The 21,228-nt window shown below is 39.7% G+C and overlaps 1 protein-coding gene across 11 annotated transcripts in view; it reads right to left on the reverse strand.

Moving 5' to 3' along the window:
• Positions 1-21,228, reverse strand: part of LOC132893007 (ERC protein 2) — a 684,550-nt gene that overhangs the window by 652,768 nt on the left and 10,554 nt on the right. For 10 of the 11 annotated variants that reach the window (XM_060931692.1, XM_060931691.1, XM_060931690.1 and 7 more), the window contains exon 2: positions 15,593-16,567. In XM_060931692.1, coding sequence (XP_060787675.1) covers positions 15,593-16,252 — 660 coding nt within the window. In that variant the 5' untranslated portion in view covers positions 16,253-16,567. Of the gene's footprint in view, positions 1-15,592; positions 16,570-21,228 lie in introns of those variants that run through there. The other variant, XM_060931682.1, reaches the window with a different exon arrangement.

Here is a 21,228-nt window from a genome sequence, read left to right on the forward strand (position 1 = left end):
GATAATTTGCCCAAGTGGGAGCATATAAAGGTTGAATAGTAATGGTCCAAGAATCGACCCCTGGGGGACACCACAGGTCAAAGACATTGACGCTGAGGTACAATTTCCCATGGTAACAAAGAAGCTTCTATCTTTTAAGTATGATTTTAACCAATTGATAACTTTACCAGTCAACCCAACCCAATGTTCAAGTCGATATAGTAGTATGTTGTGATCAACAGTATCAAAAGCTGCACTGAGGTCCAGTAATACCAGGACCGATGTTTTGCCTGCATCAGTATTAAGACGTATGTCATTTATAACTTTAATCAGCGCTGTTTCAGTGCTATGATTGGCACGAAATCCTGATTGAAAGTTATCAAAACAGCTGTTTGATATCAAGAAGGCAGTTAATTGATTGAAGACAATTTTTTCAAGGATTTTCCCGATGAATGGTAGATTTGATATTGGCCTGTAGTTACTTAATACTGAAGCATCCAGATTATTCTTTTTAAGTAGGGGCTTTACAACGGCTTTTTTCAAGGACACAGGAACAATGCCAGTCTCTAGGGATGTATTTATGATTTGAAGCACATCTGTAATTATAAGATGTAGAACAGACTTAAAAAAGTTGGTGGGCAGAATGTCCAATTCAGATGTTGAGGAACTGAGATTTTGTACAGTTTTTTCAAGAGTCTCATAATCAATTAAACAAAATTCTGACATTGTGTTGAAGTTATCTGTCTGTGTCACTGGTGATTGCAGTTTTTCAATTATTTGCAACTGAGATATATTATGAGCAATATTATGTCGTATTTTATCAATTTTACCTTTAAAGAAGGATGCAAACTCATTGCATTTATTAACTGAGAGAAGTTCAGGTGCTAATTGTGGTGGGGGATTTGTTAGTTTCTCTACTGTTGAAAATAGCACACAGGCATTGTTCATATTCCTGTTGATGATGTTGGAGAAGAAAGACTGTCTTGGTTTACGAATTTCATAATTATATTTACAAAGCATCTCTTTATGGATTTGATAATGGATGTGAAGTTTAGTTTTGCGCCATTTTCTTTCAGTCTTTCTACATTCTCTCTTTAACAGTTTAACAGCTGGGTATTGCTTCCATGGTGCTTTCTGCTTATCATTGACTCTTTTGATTTTGAATGGAGCAATATCATCCATAATTTGGGTCATATTTAAATTAAAAATTTCCAGTAAATCATCTACAGAGTCTGACATTTTGGTTGAGATCCGAGAGAGAGCTTGCTCAAAGAGAACATGTGTTGTCGTTTATGACTCTCCTACCCATAGTCATTGAGCTGTTCTGAATGTGAGGAGACATAGAAACATCAGAGAAAACACAAAAATGATCAGATAAGGCCAGGTCAACAACAGTAGTAGAAACAGTAAGACCCTTTGTGATGACGAGGTCAAGGGTATGACCACGAGAGTGGGTCGGCCTCTGTACATGTTGTACAAGGTTGAAGTTGTCAATAAGTGCAAGTAGTTCATTGGCATAGGTGTTTTCAGGATTACCGTATTTTCTGGACTATAAGCCACTACTTTTTTCCTAGGTTTTGAACCATGCGGCTTATACAAAGGTGCGGCTATTCTGTGGATTTTTCTTCCACCGCTAGGGGCGCTCTAACCGGAAGTAGAATCAAAAATAAGATAGACGAAAAATCAATGCAAAGAAGAATTAGCAGATCTTTAGCAGATAGAACACGCACGACAAATTACTAACTGGTAATTATTTTCAAATCCAGCGAAGATGATTAAAGTGACTTGTGGTTTCAAACACAGGAGAAATGAAGGTAAATAAATACCGGTTATTTTCTCTTGGTTCTGTTCCGTTTTAATCAGCAAAGTTGCTGCCGTGTTAAAAGGCACTGTTCGGAAAGAATCTGTTCAGGTACATACATGTACATTTACAGTACAAAATCGTTCTGTACATGCAGTAAATATCTAATTTTTCAACATAGATATCTGCGGCTTATAGCCCGGTGCGGCTTGTATATCTTTTTTTTAATTTTTTTTTTAAAAATAGAGCGGATGCGGCTTATATACAGGTGCGCTCTATAGTCCAGAAAATACGGTATCTACATGCAAGTTAAAATCCCCAGATATAATAAGACAGTCAAACTCTAAGCAAATGACTGACAACAGTTCACCAAACTCTTCCAGAAAAACTTTGGCTGAATGTCTCGGAGGCCTATAAATAGTTAATAATAATATGTTAGGAGAGCATGTAACAATTGCACATAAGTGTTCAAAGGATGTAAAATCACCAAGTGAGGATTGTTTACATTGAAAAGAGAATTTGAATATATTTGCGATCCCTCCACCTTTCCCCTGTTGGGTAACATTCATAAAATTAAAATTTGGGGGAGTTGCTTCAATAAGGGTGGTAGCACTATTTGCTTGATCCAGCCAAGTTTCAGTTAGAAGCAAAAAATCAAGATTATGTTTGCAGATAAGATCATTAATTAAAAATGACTTGTTTGAAAGTGATCTAACGTTCAGAAGAGCTAGCTTTACAGAAAGTCTAGAAGTAATATCCGCTTGGGCACTCTGATGTTGTTTTGAAACAGGAAGGAGACTAGACTGGTTTACCCCCTGGGTTAAATATGCTCTATGTTTTCTATTTCTTATCAACACAGGAATAGAGAATGGCATAGGCATACTGGGTCCCAGCTTGTTTTCAAAACTACACCCAATGCAGGGACCCCCAGCACATCATACTAGACTTTCTTTATGTTCCATTTTGTTTGAGATTGAGAGGATTGGAGATGTCATGTATCTTTTAGATGGTGAAAGTCCTGGGCGAACACAGTTCAGTCTGTTGGTTGATTTTTGATGAACTGGGTACACAGCTTGTTGCGACAGATTTGGGCTGGAGAAAGAGAGTGTAGCCATTTGCATCAGTCTTTGCATACTATTTGGGAAATCCATGCAAGGGGGAGACAGAGATGGTACGATAAAATCAGAAGAGCGAGACTTTGGTGAGGCCTTTGTAAGTGTCTCCATGACTGTCTGTGGTGACTGTCTCACTGATTGTCTCTGTGATAGTTGCATGGGGTTGAGAAGTGGACGAAGCAACCTTGACATGGTTATCTTTAGTCAGGTCCTTAATCTGGATGGAATCGCATGATAAAATCGCATGCTCACATTCTCCATGTGATTGTTGTTGTCCTTGGCAGTCTGCCCCAGATGGTTCTTGGCAGTCTGCTCCAGATGGCTGTGTGTCCTTGGTGAAGACTTGCATAGATGATTGTTTTGGCATTGCAGAGGAATTGTTTATGTTTATAACTAGGTCAGTCTGCGACATCTTATCAACTGTTCTCTTCAGTGTTGACTGAGAGAAAATTGCAAGTCTATAATGATCTGCTAAAACTTTGGTCCCAATCCAGCTAAGTTCAGTGCTGTTTGGCTTGAAAAATTCTCTGCGATTCCAGAAAAGGTTAAAATTGTCTATAAAGTTCATACCAGATGAAAAACAAGTTTTTCCAAGCCAGGTGTTAAGACTGAAAAGTTGACTAAATGCAAAACTTCCCCTTGCAGGAAGTGGGCCACTGATAAAAGATTGTATTCCGGTCTTATAGAGATGAGAAAAGAGTTTTTTGAAGTCCTCTTGGACAAACAGCTGTTCTCTGAAAACATCATTTGCTCCCATATGCACAACAATACGTTTGATAGTTTTATGCTCGGACATGAGTTTCAAAATGCTGTCTTTGGTGTCAGAGATGGATGCATTTGGAAGGCAGCAAATAATCATTCCATGTCCTTTTAAATGTCTTACAGTGGAATCACCAAGAACAAGGGTTGTGGGATCAGGTGGTGTTTTGAGCTGCTTTTTGCCTCTTCCCACAGCTCTTCGGTTGTGATGTGTTCAACGTGTTTGTCTGCCTGAAAATTCCGCTTCCACATCCCTGAGGCATTCAAATTTGTTCTGAAGCCTTATGGGCTGTGGATTTTCCATAGGATTGTAAATCCTATTGTAATTTGTAGACCTAGCTCTATTTCTGATAGCATGGCTGTGGAGCATGGGTCGCACAGTATCAGAACAAGCTGGTGTTGAGGTAATAAGTCTTCTGTTTTTATTTTCATCTGTACTCACATTTTGCCCTGTTAGATCGATGAATTCATCCACTCGATCTGCAATGTCATCGGCTTGTCGGGGTACATTCTCTGCATTCTCAGCCACTGTTTCTGTACTCCTTTCCTGAGATATTGCTCTTAATTCATCAGTCTTTGGCAGAGCATCAATCTTTGATTCCAGGATAGAAATCCTCTGTTCTAGTTCTGTGCATTTTCTGCAGGATCTCCTGGATTTTTTGCCCCCTGGCATTTTGTTTTAAAAGCTAACTTATAAAGATGAAGAAGAAATAGTGGAAATTAAATTAAAATTAAAAGCTTATAAAGATGAAAAATAAAATGAAAAAGTAGTGGAAATTAAATGAGAAAGTAAAGTAAAATAAAGATCAAGCAGGAGCAAAGCAAAGAAGCATCCTACTCGCTTGAGTAGAAGGAGCAGAGACCCCCACAGGTTCATGTTACCTAATACATTAAATAATTTTGATGGTCAGTAAATAAGCATATGTTTGTGAGATTTAAAAAGGCTTGTCAACAATAAATCTGCAACTCAGCAGCCACCTGCCATGGTCTATAGCATTTAGACAATTCCTACAATATTTAATGTCAGATTTTCATTTTTTTAATTAATTATTCGCACATAAAGGTGAGTATGGTGTCTGCTACTTGTGCTTTTTCTTTTGTTCTTTGCTTTTTACAAACAGTGCTTCTGGTCATGGTTGCAGTGGATTCATAGCTGATCCCAGAAGCACTGGTTCCAAGGCAAAAATATACTCTGCCTGGAAAACCAGAGTATTACAGATGGTTTGTGCCTAACGTGAGAAAACTGAAGAATCCAGAAGAAACTGACACAAATAATATGCACTGAAACATCACAAAGACAGCAAACTGAGTTGAGGTTCAGACAAGAAGCTTGTTAAGTAAGTAAGTAAAATTTATTTATACACTGCTTTTCCCAGACAAAACAGTCACAAAGTGCTTCACAATAACAGAATATTTAAAAGGCTAAAACACAGTAACATAACACAATGAGACATAGTCACAGATAATGTAGCAATAGGTATACAATGTTAACCAAAAGCTAGTTTAAAGAAATGTGTCTTTAGCTGCCTTTTAAAACAGTCTACAGAGACAGCAAACCTGAGATGAATAGGTAGGGCATTCCACAATTTAGGGGCAACTATCTCAAACGCACAGTCACCACAGGTTTTTAGACAAGTACGTGGGACAGACAGAAGGTTTTGATTGTCAGACCTGAGAGATCGTGCCAGTATGTGGGGGTGGATTAAGTCTGCTAAATAGGCAGGGGCCTGGCCATGTAGTGTTCTATAGGTGATAGTGAGAATTTTAAACTGAATCCTGTGCTGTACAGGAACCCCGTGAAGGGAGCTGAGAATGGGAGTAATGTGGGAATATCTGCTTGATTTAGTAAGTAGCCTAGCAGCAGCATTTTGAATGGACTGTAAGCGAGAGAGGACAGATTTGTTGATATTTGAGGCAGCAATGCTTCAAGCTGCATTTCACAACACCACAATCATACTTGGAGAATTTATGTATGTATTTTTTTCTTAACATTTTTATCCAGCATTACAGTATATACTGGGGACTGCATGCCCTGGGTATAACAGGCCACTAACTGCAAAAAAAAAATAAAAAAAACCAACAACAACATAGACTTGTGTATGTATGTTAATATTACACACCTACAGTATAGTTTCAATAAAACCTACATTAAAGATAACCTTGTAGTCCTTATTATTTCATGAACTAAAATATACCTGTCATAACTAAAGACAGATGTATATCTTTTTACAAAATAATTTAACAATTACTCATGTATGTACTATATGATACAGAGACTAAAACAACAACGTATGGCATAGTCATTAACTTTTTTTTACAAAAATAAGAAAAAATAATTCATGAATAAATTAAAAAATAAATCATACAGCTGTCATCAATGAAATTATTCTGATTAACCTCAAATAAAGTCCAGCTGTTTCTGTAACATTTTTTGATCTCTTCTTGGTTTCACCTGACTGCTGAAGCCAGGGTCCACAAAGAGCTTACAAAGCATATCAGGGAAAGATATTGATCAGAAGAGGGGTATAAAAGAACTTCCAAAACATTAGATGTGCCATGGAACACTGTGAAGGCCATCATCAACAAGTGGAGAAAATGGGGCACCATCATTACATTACGTAGTATGATATCCTTACAAAATTTACTTACAAGGGAAGCTGTCAAGAGACCTAAGGCAATATTAATGAAGCTGCAGAAATATCTGACAACTGCTGATTACTCTCTGCATGTGATAATCTCTTGCATTCTTCACATGTCTGGGGGCCATGTGGTGGGGTGGCAAGATAAAATCTAAACCCAAATAAAATCACACCAAGCCATGTAGCAAAATGGGTGGCATGGTGATGTAGTGGTTAGCACTGTCAGCTCACAATAAGAAGGTTCTGGGTTTGAGCCCAGCAGCCAACGAGGGCCTTTCTGTGTGGAGTTTGCATTTTCTCCCGGTGCCTGCATGATGCTTCAGTTTCCCCCACAGTTCAAAGACATATGGTTAGGGGCAGCCTTGGTCTGAAGTGCTCTTGAGCACACTCTAACCCCCAACTGCTCCCTGGGCACTGTAGCAAAGCTGCCCACTGCTCTGGGTATGTGTGTGCATTCACTGCTTCAGATGGGTTAAACACAGAGAGGAAATACACTGTGCTTAAGTGCATTTGTGATAAATAAAGTTGTTGCTCTTCTAAAAATGTATTATGGTCTGATGAGACCAATTCCAAAAGCTATAATAATTTGATGATTCCAATAGCAATGTTTGAAAAAAGCCACATCACCAAAAGAACACCATACACACAATGAAGCATAGTGGTGACAGCATCATGCTTTAGAGATGTTTTTCTTCAGTCAGAACTGGAGCTTGTGTCAAGGTGGAAGGAATTATGAATAGCTACAAATACCAGTTGATTTCAGTACAAAACATTCAGGTATCTGCTAGTAAGCTGAAGATGACAAGGAATTTCACCTTTCAGCACGATAATGACCCAAAGAATACATACAAATCAGCAAAGGAATGATTTAACCAAAAGAAGCTCAGTGTTTTTGAATGTCCTCGCCAGACCTGAATCCAAATAAAAATCTGTGGGGTGACATGAAGCAGACTGTGCTCAGGAGATGCCTTCACGATTTCATGGATATAAAATGTTTTTGCAAGGAAGCGTGGAAAATATTGGCAAGTCAAAATGTGCCACGCTCATACATTCTTACACAAAAAAACCCTGAGTTATGTAATAAAATCAAAAGCTGCTTCAAAGTATGATTTCAGGGGTGTTAATACTTATGCAACTAGGTTATTATAAGGTATTTTTTTCTTCCTCTAAAAAATTCAGAAAGTTTTTCACTGGATTTGTATACTTTGCAATTTCGCATTAAAGATGGGAAAAGATCCAGCACAATTTATCTTAGTGTCATTCTTTTACTTCACAATAAATAAATAAATAAATAAATAAATAAAAACTGCCATTTCAACAGAGGTGTGCAGACTTTTTATATTTCACTGTACATTATCAGTACACAACTAACCAAGGGTAAGACTGATACAGCTAGTGACATCTTAAGCTTGCCTCAGTCTGTTGTGAGGGAGACAGGGTAGAAACTAACCATCATGACTGCCTCATGCAACATGAAAATGGCCAGTTGTTTGCAGAAGGAAGGACAAGATTACAAGCACAATCATCAGGCCACCCACACCTCAGTAGCACAACATGTACTAATTACAGTTCAATGTTCTTCATGAAAAGAATGGCGGTAAAATATCAGGCTTCAGGACATAATTGCCATGGCAACGTACGAAGAGAACATGCAGCTTGGCACAGGCTGCTATCGGAGAAGCACAAAGTGCTTATTTATCTCAGAGCATTTAGAGTTGAGACTCCAAAACTTGAGGCTTATTACTCAGAAACTACAAGAAAAACAATGTAAAATGATTAAGATATTCTGACTGAAGAATGGAAGTATAAGGGTTCCTTGCTATTTAGGAGCATGAAGAATCAAACCTTAGAGCAGAAATGTGATTCTGTGTACCATCTGGTCTCCGGCAATACTAACCTGTAAAAAGGACTCTAAAAATGGTGCATCTACTTTTTGACAATTTTACTGTGGACTTGTAACTTGGAATGTAACACCCCATACTATTTAAAATGTTATTTTATAAGATTATGATTTACGAGTTAAGGAGTGGAGTGTTACCAGTATGCAGACCGTAAACTGGATCACTACAAGTTGAGATTCACTGAACTAGAAAACACCTTCAAGTCAAGACAGGCAGTGATGCTTATGCTGGAGATCAAAATAATCACTGAACAAGGCAAAACAAACCTCGCCTGGCAGCACTTATTTTATACCTGTATGTTGATAATGGTAATATTTCTCAATCATCAGCTGTCAGGTTATAGTTCTATGAAAATCCAAGACCTTGAGTTTGACATTTCAAAGTCATTCAAGGTCAAAGGTCATGGCAGCAACTGAAAGCCCATATGGGACTTCTTATACAGTGGTGCTTGAAAGTTTGTGAACCCTTTAGAATTTTCTATATTTCTGCATAAATATGACCAAAAACATAATCAGATTTTCATAAAAGTCCTAAAAGTAGATAAAGAGAACCCAGTTAAACAAATGAGACAAAAATATTATACTTGATCATTTATTTATTGAGGAAAATGATCCAATATTACATATCTGTGAGTGGCAAAAGTATGTGAACCTTTGCTTTTAGTATCTGGTGTGACCCCCTTGTGCAACAATAACTGCAACTAAACGTTTCCAGTAACTGTTGATCAGTCCTGCACACTGGCTTGGAGGAATTTTAGCCCATTCCTCCGTACAGAACAGCTTCAACTCTGGGATGTTGGTGGGTTTCCTCACATGAACTGCTCACTTCAAGTTCTTCCACAACATTTCGATTGGATTAAGGTCAGGACTTTGACTTGGCCATTCCAAAACATTAACTTTATTCTTCTTTAACCATTCTTTGGTAGAACGACTTGTGTGCTTAGGGTCGTTGTCTTGCTGCATGACCCACCTTCTCTTGAGATTCAGTTCATGGACAGATGTCCTGACATTTTTTAGAATTCGCTGGTATAATTCAGAATTCATTGTTCTATCAATGATGGCAAGCCATCCTGGCCCAGATGCAGCAAAACAGCCCCCAACCATGACACTACCACCACCACATTTCACAGATGGAAAAGGGTTCTTATGCAGGAATGCAGTATTTTCCTTTCTCCAAACATAACGCTTCTCATTTAAACCAAAAAGTTCTATTTTGGTCTCATCCATCCAAAAAACATTTTTCCAGTAGCCTTCTGGCTTGTCCACATGATCTTTAGCAAACTGCAGACGAGCAGCAATGTTCTTTTTGGAGAGCAGTGGCTTTCTCCTTGCAACCTTGCCATGCACACCACTGTTGTCCAGTGTTTTCTTGATGGTGGACTCATGAACATTAATATTAGCCAATGTGAGAGAGGCCTTCAATTGCTTAGAAGTTACCCTGGGGTCCTTTGTGACCTCGCCGATTATTAAACGCCTTGCTCTTGGAGTGATCTTTGTTGGTCGACCACTCCTGGGGAGGGTAACAATGGTCTTGAATTTCCTCCATTTGTATACAATCTGTCTGACTGTGGATTGGTGGAGTCCAAACTCTTTAGAGATAGTTTTGTAACCTTTTCCAGCCTGATGAGCATCAACAATGCTTTTTCTGAGGTTCTCAGAAATCTCCTTTGTTCTTGCCATGATACACTTCCACAAATGTGTTATGAAGATCAGACTTTGATAGATCCCTGTTCTTTAAATAAAACAGGGTGCCTACTCACACCTGATTGTCATCCCATTGATTGAAAACACCTGACTCTAATTTCACCTTCAAATTAACTGCTAATCCTAGAGGTTCACATACTTTTGCCACTCACAGATATGTACTATTGGATCATTTTCCTCAATAAATAAATGACCAAGTATAATATTTTTGTCTCATTTGTTTAACTGGGTTCTCTTTATCTACTTTTAGGACTTGTGTGAAAATCTGATGATGTTTTAGGTCATATTTATGCAGAAATATAGAAAATTCTAAAGGGTTCACAAACTTTCAAGCACCACTGTATGTTGATAAGGGTAAACATCTGGCTACCATGAGCCATTTTAAAGTTATAACCCTTTGAAACCCATGACCTTCAGTTTGACCTTTCAAGGTCACTCAAGGTGAAAGATCATGGTGCCAAATGAAAGCCCATATGGCACTTCCTATAAGTTGATAATGGTAAATACCTATCTACCATCAACCATTTTCAAGTTACAGCCCTCTGAAAATCCGTGACCTTGAGTTTGACCTTTCAAGTTCACTCAAGGTCAAAGATCATGGTGCCAAATGAAAAGCCATATGGGAGTTCCTATATGCTCATAATAGTAAGCATCTGTCTATTGGCAACAGTTTTTGAGTTATAATAGAAAATGTTATTTTGACCAAAAGGTTGACCTTTCCGGTGACCTTGACCTTCACCTTGACCCGATTAACCCCAAAATTTAATCAGGTAATCTACGGACCATTGCCCACCTACCCTGAAAGCTTGAAGTCAATCAGTGCAACCATCTAGACACTAGATTGTTAACAGACAGACACACGAACAAACCGCACTGATTACAATACCTCGCCCTGCTTACTCCGTTGCAGACGACATAAAAAGCTGGTTATTTCATCCATTCAATGTTTGTGTTTTCATTTGACTTCTAGATCTGCATTAATTATTTCATTCATTCATTCATCTTCAGCAACTGCTTTATCCTGGTCAGGGTCACTGAATTCACAGTCTATTCCAGGAACACTGGATGTGAAGTGGGCATACAGCCTGAATGGGACAATGCACTCACAAATTCATATATCAGGGCAAATTATCATAGCCAATCCACCTACTGGCATGTTTTTTGAAACAGGGAGGAAACTGGGGAATCTGAAGGAAACCTATGTGGACATGCACCAATGTGGAAGCCCTATACACAGACAATAAGTCAAGCTCAGAATTGAACCGGAGAACCTGGAGTTGCAAGTTGTCAGCGCTATCCACTTTACAACTATGATGCCTTCTATGTTAATTAGACAGCTATAAATACAATTATTTCCACCAGGTATCTGGAATCCTGTTGTGTCCAGATGTGTTTTTAACTGATGTGCTGGAATGATGAAAAAGGATGATTTGAGAGTGTTTTCAAAAAGTATTGTATACTTTACTTTTTCCTTATCTTTTACATTCCAGGCTAAATCATTCTCTTTTTTCATCTTAATATGCAAAAAAATGCTTCACAATGAAAACAGCATGTGAATGTATGAAAAGGTACAGTTCTTTTCTATTGCTCATCCTTGAGACGTTTCTACACCTTGCACTTCTGAGATGGGAGATGGAAAACCTGCCAGAAGGGGAAAAAAATCTCTACACTTCATAAATCAGGCTTTTATGCTACAGTTACCAGCTAGAATCCACTCCTCAATGATGAGTTGTCCTCTCCACTTGAGCTGGCCTAAACCTGCTGTCCTTGACTTTCAGACAATGAAAAACATGATTCTACAACCTGATGAAACTAAGGTTGAACTTTTTGGCCTGAATGCCAAGTCTACATCTGAAAAAAAAACGAGGTATTGCTAATCACCTGGTCATGAAGCAAGGTGGTGGTTGCATTAGAGTTGTAGTTGTTTTTAAGCAGCAGGGATCCGAGGGTTTTTAAGCAGCAGCTGCTCCAGACCAATCAGATTGGGGCACAACAATGGAGCATGACAGTGACGCAAAATACACAGCCAAGACAATGCTGGAGTAGCTTTGGGACATACCTAACCAGAGCATGGACTTGAACCTGATTGAATATCTCTAGAGGGACCTGCAAATAATGGTACATTGATGCATGCACCCCATCCATCCTGACAGATACCCCTTTTCCACCAAATCAGTTCCAGGGCTGGTTCGGGGCCAGTGCTGGTGCTGGTTCACAACTCGTTCAACTTGCGAGCCAGCTGAGAACCAGTTTGCTTTTCCATAGCTCGCGGAGCCACGTCATTACATCGCTGTATACGTCATTACGTCGCTGTATACGTCAGTTATGTCGCTACGTTTGCTTAAACCTTGGCGCGAATATCGAAGCAAAAACAACACGGAAGAAGCAGCAGTGGCAACAACAACAATAATAATAATAATGGATGACTTTGTGTTTGTACAGCTGCTGCTTCTCATCGCTTAAAAATGGCGATCTTCCGCAGTCTTGTTATTGTTGTTGGTCTTAACAACTCCGCCCCCCCGCTGACGTAAGCAGTTCTTTCCTCTGGGCCAGCAGAGAGTTGGTGCTAGCCTGGAACCGGTTTTTCTGGCCCCAGAGCCAGTTCTTTGTCAGTGGAAACAGAAAACCTGGTTCCAAACTAAGCACTGGCCCCGAACCAGCCCTGGAACTGCTTTGGTGGAAAAGGGGCAAGAGTTTGAGAGGTTCTGCACATAGAATTGGGAGACAATCCCCAAATCCAGGTATGCCATGTTTACAGTGTCTTGCAAAAGTATTCATCCCCCTTGGTGTTTGTCCTGTTTTCTTGCATTACAAGATGGAATTAAAACGGATTTTTGGAGGGTTAGCACCATTTGGTTTACACAACATGCCTACCACTTTAAAGGTGCAAATTGTTGTTTTATTTTGACACAAACAATAATGAAGATAAAAAAAAACAGAAATCTGGAGTGTTTATAGGTATTCACCCCCTTTCATATGAAACCTCTAAATAAGAGTTGGTCCAACCAATTCACTTCATAAATCACAATTACTTGATTAAGAGCCACCTGTGTGCAATCAAAGTGTCACATGATCTGTCACATGATGTCTGTATGAATCAACCTGTTCTGGAAGGACCTTGACTCTGCAACACTACTTAGGAAGCAACATGAGAACCAAGGAGCACTCCAAATATGTCAGAGACAAAGTTGTGGAGAAGTATAGATCAGGGTTGGGTTATAAAAAAAAATACCAAACTTTGAATATCCCAGAGAGCACCATTAAATCAATTATAGCAAAATGGAAAGAATATGGCACCATTACAAACCTGATAAGAGAAGGTCGCCCACCAAAACTCACAGACCGGGCAAGGAGGGCATTAATCAGAGATGCAACAAAGACACCAAAGATAACACTGAAGGAGCTGCAAAGATCCACAGCGGAGATGGGAGTATCTGTGCATAGGACCACTTTAAGCTGTACATGCCACAGAGTGGGGCTTTATGGAAGAGTGGCCAGAAAAAAGCTGTTGCTTAAGAAAACACGTTTGGAGTTTGCCCAACAGCATGTGGCAGACTCCCTAAACACATGGAACAAGATACTGTGGTCAAATGAGACTAAAATTGATCTTTTTGGCCATCATGGGAAATGCCATGTGTAGCGCAAACCCAACAGCCTGAGAACACCATTCCTACAGTGAAGCATGGTGGTGGCAGCATCATACTGTGGGGATGTTTTTCATCTGCAGGGACAGGAAAGCTGATCAGGATTGAAGGAAAGATTGAGGGCACTAAATACTGTACAGGGTAATTCTGGAGGAAAACCTGTTTGAGTCAGCCAGAAGTTTTAGACTGAGATGAAGGTTCACGTTCCAGCAGGACAATGACCCTAAACACACTGCTAAAACTACACTGGATTGGTTTAAAGGGAAACATTTAAATGCCTTGGAATGACCTAATCAAAGCCCAGACCTCAGTCCAATTGAGAATCTGTGGCATAACTTGAAGATTGCTGTACACCAACGCAACCCATTTAATTTGAAGGAGTTGGAGCAGTTTTGCCTTGAGGAATGGGCAAAAATTCTAGTGGTTAGATGTGCTAAGCTAATAGAGACATACCCCTAGAGACTTGCAGCTGTAATTGCAGCAAAAAGTGGCTCTACAAACTACAAAGTATTGACTGGGGGGTCGGTGAGTACCTATGCATACTCCAGATTTCTGTTTTTTCATCTTAATTATTGTTCGTGTCACAACAAAACAACCATTTTCACCTTTAAAGTGGTAGGCATGTTGTGTAAATCAAATGGTGCTACCCCCCCCCCCCCCCCAATCCATTTTAATTCCAGCTTGTAATGCAGCAAAACAGGACAAACACCAAGGGGGGTGAATACTTTTGCAAGACATTGTATAAGATAACCAAGAAGACAAAGCTGTAATCACTACCAAAAGGCTTCAACAAAGCACAGAACAAAGTGTCTGAATACATGTAAATGTGATTTTTTTTTACTCTTTATTTTTAAGCATTTAAAAAGTATTCATGCTTTTTCATAATAATATATTTTAAATGAAATTATAGCTATTATAGCCATTTCAGAGTGAGGCTGTAATGCAATAAAAATGTGGAAAAAAGTGAAGGGGGATGAATGTGAGGGTAAATTCAAAATCGACAGTGGATCTAAGCTCTAGTACTGGAGACCCAGGCCAAGTTTACATTAGACCGTATCTGTCTCGTTTTCTTCGCGGATGCACTGTCCGTTTACATTAAAACGCCGGGAAACGGGAATCCGCCAGGGTCCACGTATTCAATCCAGATCGTGTCTGGTCCGGTGCTGTGTAAACATTGAGAATACGCGGATACGCTGTGCTGAGCTCTAGCTGGAGTCGTCATTGGACAACGTCACTGTGACATCCACCTTCCTGATTCGCTGCTGTTGGTCATGTGACGCGACTGCTGAAAAACGGCGCGGACTTCCGCCTTGTATCACCTTTCATTAAAGAGTATAAAAGTATGAAAATACTCCAAATACTGATGCAAATACTGCCCATTGTGTAGTTATGATTGTCTTTAGGCTTGCCATCCTTCCACTTGCAAGTGGTGAGTGACTTGCGCATGCCCGATATGCACTGGGATCACACACACAGCGGCTCAGTCCCGAATCACTGCTCGTGCGCTTCACTCGCGTGCTCTGTGAGCTGCGCAGGGCCGGAGTGCGCACCCTCCAGAGGGCACTCGCTGTTCAGGGCGGAGTGATTTGGAGCGCAGGATGCCTGCGGAGCCGAGCGTATCCATGTATTGGCGTTGCTGTGTGCGCGCGAATCATGTATTGGCGTTGCTGTGTGCACGCTAATCGTTTTAAAAACGTTAATCTGATGATCCGCTGATACGGTCTAATGTAAACCCCACCCCAGAGAACACGAGGGGTTTCTCCTACTCTCAACTTACCCAAGCAAGCTCATCAGATCATTATTGTGCCCTTTACTAACTGAATTATGTATCTGCAGTGGGTACCCATGACTGGAGTTGAGAACAACTGTATTAGAACATACACCTACAATGAATAATCAAGGACAGTTCATCCAAAGTGTCAGAAATTAGCGATAGATAGATAGATAGATAGATAGATAGATAGATAGATAGATAGATAGATAGATAGATAGATAGATAGATAGATAGATTATTTAATACAGTAAGTGCATGCAGCCTTGTGGATTCTTACCTGGTTCTTCTCCTTCATTACACTCATCTGCTCCTTGGATGTCTTTGCCACACTTTCTTTTCTCTTTCCTCGTTTCTTCTTTAATTCAGGACTCCAGAAGTTTTTGATACTGTTGACTGAAGAACCAAGAGTACTGTCTCTCACATCTAGCTCTCTCTGGAACATGTTGCTATCCATTTGCAATTCCCTTAGGTGCTCTATTAGGGGATTTCCTTCTCTTCTGGCCACACCTCGCACAGCTTGTCTCAACAGTGGTGAAAAAGGCCACTGGTGTTGTGGGAGGAGGTGCATGGTTCCATGATCTCCATATGATCCTGAATCTAAATGAAGGTGCCCCAAGGATGAGCTGATGTTGGGGCTACTGCCCATGATGGCAGCCTTTCCACGACTTGTGGTGCGGCCCAATGTCATAGTGCCTTTTGGGTAATCAGTGGAGGATAGAGCCTCATGATCACTCACATAGACAGGGCCAGATGCTGTATAGGCAGCATTTAGGGACTGGATATTCTCCATAGAAAGGGTCTTTCTGCCACCTCCACACTCACTGCCCCTTCTGCCAGCATTTACCCGACGATGGCCCATTCTAGGAGAAGAATGGAGATGGGGGGATTGCAATGGACTAGCCTCAGCATGGCCAACTGACTGTGCACTACTATACATTATGGTTTTTAACTAGTAGAGATGTACCCACATAAAACTTCAAGCTTGTTCACTTGTTTATCTCCTTCTTTCTTGGTACATTCTTGTCAAGATTGTAATGCTTGCTACATAAACTGTCAAGTTAACTGAAAATATCAAGACTTATCAGATCTATTTTGGCATGATCTGATAGGTAACTGAGAATCTTCTCTCATTTTAAGTTAATGGCAAGAAAGGAACTATTGAGTGTTACAACAGCATACAGGTCTTTCTTACTCAAAGGATATTGGTTGCTTTGGAGATATGTGAAAGAACTCAGGCCATCTGTTATATAACCTGGGGAAAGAGAGAGAGAGAGACTTATGTTGGCTTCATAAAATGTTCACCCGCTATTTATTACATGGCATTTGCCTCTCTTCTATGCACTTTTTTAATGTTAATAATTTAAATACTTCAAATTTAGATCCTTTTTTAGTTACAGAAATAAGCCATACAATGCCTTGCAAAAGTATTCATACCCCTTGAACTTTTTCACATTTTTCCAGCTTACAACCACGAACTTAAAAGTTTTTTATTGAGATTTTATGTGATAGACCAACACAGAGTAGCACATAATTGTGAAGTGAAACAAAAATGATAAATGGTCTTCAAAATTTTAAACAAATAAAAATCTGAAAAATGTAGTGTGCATTAGTATTCAGCCCCCTGTACTCCAATACCTCTAAATACAATCCAGTGCAATCAATTGCCTTCAGAAGTCATCTAATTAGTTAATAGAGTCCTACTGTGTGTAATTTACTCTCAGCATAAATACACTTGTTCTGTGAAGGCCTCAGTGGTGTGTTAGAGAACACTGAAGAACAAACAGCATCATGAAGACCAAAGAACTCATCAGACAGGTCACGGATAAAGTTCTGGAGAAGTTTAAAGCAGGGTTAGGTTATAAAAAAAATATCCCAAGCCCTGAACATCTCAAGCAGCACTGTTCAATCCATCATTCAAAAATGGAAAAAGTATTGCACAACTGCAAACCTACCAAGACATGGCCGCCCACCTAAACTGACAGAGCGAGCAAGGAGAGTACTGGTCAGAGAAGCAGCCAAGAGGCCCATGATCACTCTGGAGGAGCTGCAGAAATCCACAGCTCAGGTGGGAGAATCTGTGCACAGGACAACTATAAGTCGTACACTCCACAAATCTGGCCTTTTTGGAAGAGTGGCAAGAAGAAAGCCATTGTTGGAAGACAGGCATAAGAAATGTAGGGGACACAGCAAACATGTGGAAGAAGGTGCTTTGGTCAGATGAGACCAAAGTTGAACTTTTTGGCCTAAATGCAAAGCGCTATGTGTGGCGGAAAACTAACACTGCTCATCACCCTGCACATACCATCCCCACTGTGAAACATGGTGGTGGCAGCATCATGCTATGGGGATGCTTTTCTTCAGCAGAGACAGGGAAGCTGGTCAGAGTTGATGGGAAGATGAATGGAGCTAAATACAGGGCAATCCTGGAAGAAAACCTGTTGGAGGCTGCAAAAGACTTGAGACCGGGAAGGAGATTCACCTTCCAGCAAGACAATGAACCTAAACATACAGCCAGAGCTACAATGGAATGGTTTAGATCAAAGAATATTCATGTGTTAGAATGGCCCAGTCAAAGTCCAGACCTAAATCCCATTGAGCATCTGTGGCAAGACTTAAAAATTGCTGTTCACAGACGCTCTCCATCCAATCTGGCTGAGCTTGAGCTATTTTGCAAAGAAGAATGGGCAAAAATTTCAGTGTCTAGATGTGCAAAGCTGGTAGAGACATACCACAAAAGACTTGCAGCTGTAATTGCAGCAAAAGGTGGCTCTACAAAGTATTGACGCAGGGGGCTGAATACTAATGCACATCACGTTTTTCAGATTTATATTTGTTTAATATTTTGAAGACCATTTATCATTTTCATTTCACTTCACAATTATGTGCTACTCTGTGTTGGTCTATCACATAAAATCTCAGTAAAAAAACTTTTAAGTTCGTGGCTGTAAGGTGGAAAAATGTGAAAAAGTTCAAGGGGTATGAATACTTTTGCAAGGCACTGTATATGTTTGTATATTGAGCATCTGTGGCAAGACTTAAAAATTGCTGTTCACAGACACTCTCCATCCAATCTGGCTGGATACATAATTTGCCAATAAATGTAAAATAAATGTAAAATAAGTGGAATATAAAAGCATTGCATAGGATATTTGAATTTTGGTTTGGACTGGTTTTGAGGTTAATTTTATTGACCATTGGGCTGCTTTTGTCATGCAGAACTGGAGGCTGGAGCAGCCAACTTCAAATATAAATGCAAGCAAAGAAAATGTAATAGTACTGAATTTTCATGGTTTCAGTTCAGATAGTAAACTTTAGGATAACAGGTTATGATGATGTGTTTTCACTGTCTCCACATTAACCAAAAGGAGTTAGCATTTTAAATAAAAAGAGTGTGTGCGTGCGTGCGTGCGTGCGTGCGTGTGAGAGAGAGACAGCGGGACAGCTGGGCAGGAGGAGATGGCAAAAGTAGCAGTAGTTCCTACATAGCACATCAGTATTATGTCCTACAATGTTAATTTTTCACATTCTGTCTGATTAAACAACAATAATATTAGGGTTTGGGTTCACACTATTGATATTCTCATATTAGGACACTTACTCAATATCACTACTCATTGTTATACTGAAAATCATACATGCGTGTCATAAATAAACTGTCAGTATGCCTTTCTCTGCCTCTCAATCTCACAGCCTGTAGCTACATTTTCAGTCCAGCAATTGGAATATTTCAAAGAAATACTGCTACTGGCCCAAGTTCAATACTTTGTTAAAATAGATACTTTGATGTGTTAAACTATACATGAGTCATAACAGGCTTATGTTTATTGGTTTAAGTTTTGATAATGGGAGGGAACACAGGTGCAGTCATGGATTTTCCACATTAGCTAGTAAAATATCATAATATAACAAGTAAAATGACAACCTAAAATATGAAAGTAAAAAAAAAACTTCAGAGGGTGGCTTTCTCTGAGCTGGACTTTTCAAAGACTTTGCTACAAATAAATCTTAATGAAATACCTTCTAACAGGTAAGGACCTACTTTGTATTTCATTTTTGGGACTTCATTTGGCCAGGATTTATCATGGCTTTTGTTTGATGGGCCAAATTGCTATCTGTTGACAATCCATATTAGAAAGTGTTGTGCTATATAAACTATTGTAAAACATGTTTTGAATGTGACATTAAAAAGAGAAACAGCTAATTTGGAGTTAGTACAATGACAATGCACATCTAGTCAGCAGGAAAACACTGGGAGTGACATCATTGGAGTGATATATCAGGAAGTATGTCACTCAGATCTGCAAAGTACAGTGTCTTGCAAAAGTATTCATCCCCCTTTGTGTTTGTCCTCTTTTGTCACATTACAAGCTGGAATTAAAATGGATTTTTGGAGGGTTAGCACCATTTGAGTTACACAACATACCTACCACTTTAGAGGTGAAAATTGTTGCTTTATTGTGACACAAACAATAATTAAGATGAAAAAAAAAAAACTCTGGAGTGTGCATAGAGATTCCCCCCCAAAAAAGTTAATAATTTGTAGAGCCAGCTTTTGCTGCAATTACAGCTGCAAGTCTCTTGGGGTATGTCAATCAGCTTAGCACATCTAGCCACTGGGATTTTTGCCCATTCCTCAAGGTAAAACTGCTCCAATTCCATCAAGTTAGATGGGTTGCGTTGATGTACAGCAATCTTCAAGTTATGCCACAGAATCTCAATTGGATTAAGGTCTGGGCTTTGATTAGGCCATTCTAAGGCATTTAAATGTTTCCTTTTAAACCACTCCAGTGTAGCTTTAGCAGTTTGTTTAGGGTCATTGTCCTGCTGGAATGTGAACCTTCATCCCAGTCTCAAACCTCTGGCTGACTCAAACAGGTTTTCCCCCAGAATTACCCTGTATTTAGTGCCATCCATCTTTCCTTCAATCCTGACCAGCTTTCCTGTCCCTGCAGATGAAAAACATCCCCACAGTATGATGCTGCCACCACCATGCTTCACTGTAGGAATGGTGTTCTCAAGGTGTTGGGTTTGCACCACACGTGGCATTTCCATGATGGCCACAAATATCAATTTTAGTCTCATCTGACCAGAGAATCTTCTTCCATGCATTTGGGGAGTCTGCCACATGATATTGGGCAAACTCCAAAAGTGTTTTCTTAAGCAATTGCTTTTTTCTGGCCACTCTTCCATAAAGCCCCGCTCTGTGGAGTGTACAACTTAAAGTGGTCCGATGCACAGATACTCCCATCTCCACTGTGGATCTTTGCAGCTCCTTCAGTGTTATCTTTGGTGTCTTTGTTGCATCTCTGATTAATGCCCTCTTTGCCCTGTCTACGAGTTTTGGTGGGTGGCCTTCTCTTGTCAGGTTTGTAGCAGTGCCATATTCTTTCCATGTTGCTATAATGGATTTAATGGTGCTCCATGGGATATTCAAAGTTTGGGATATTTTTTTATAACCCAACCCTGATCTATACTTCTTCACAACTTTGCCTCTGACATGTTTGGATTGCTCCTTGGTTCTCATGTTGCTTGCTTAGTAGGGTTGCAGAGTCAGTCCTTCCAGAACAGGTTAATTTATACAGACATCATGTGACAGGTCATTTGACACTGATTGCACACCAGTGGATCTTAATCAACTAATTCTGTGACTTATGAAGTGAATTGGTTGGACCAGCTCTTATTTCGGGGTTTTATATGCAAGGGGGTGCATACTTATGCACACTCCAGATTTCTGGTATTTTTCATCTTAATTATTGTTTGTGTCACAATAAAACAACAATTTACACCTTTAAAGCTGTACATATGTTGTGTAAATCAAATGATGCTAACCCCCAAAAAATCCATTTTAATTCCAGCTTGTAACACAACAAAACAGGACAAACACCAAGGGGGATGAATACTTTTGAAAGACAC

The sequence above is a fragment of the Neoarius graeffei genome, chromosome 10 (assembly GCF_027579695.1).
Source record: "Neoarius graeffei isolate fNeoGra1 chromosome 10, fNeoGra1.pri, whole genome shotgun sequence".
In the NCBI taxonomy this organism is placed as follows: Eukaryota; Metazoa; Chordata; class Actinopteri; order Siluriformes; family Ariidae; genus Neoarius; species Neoarius graeffei.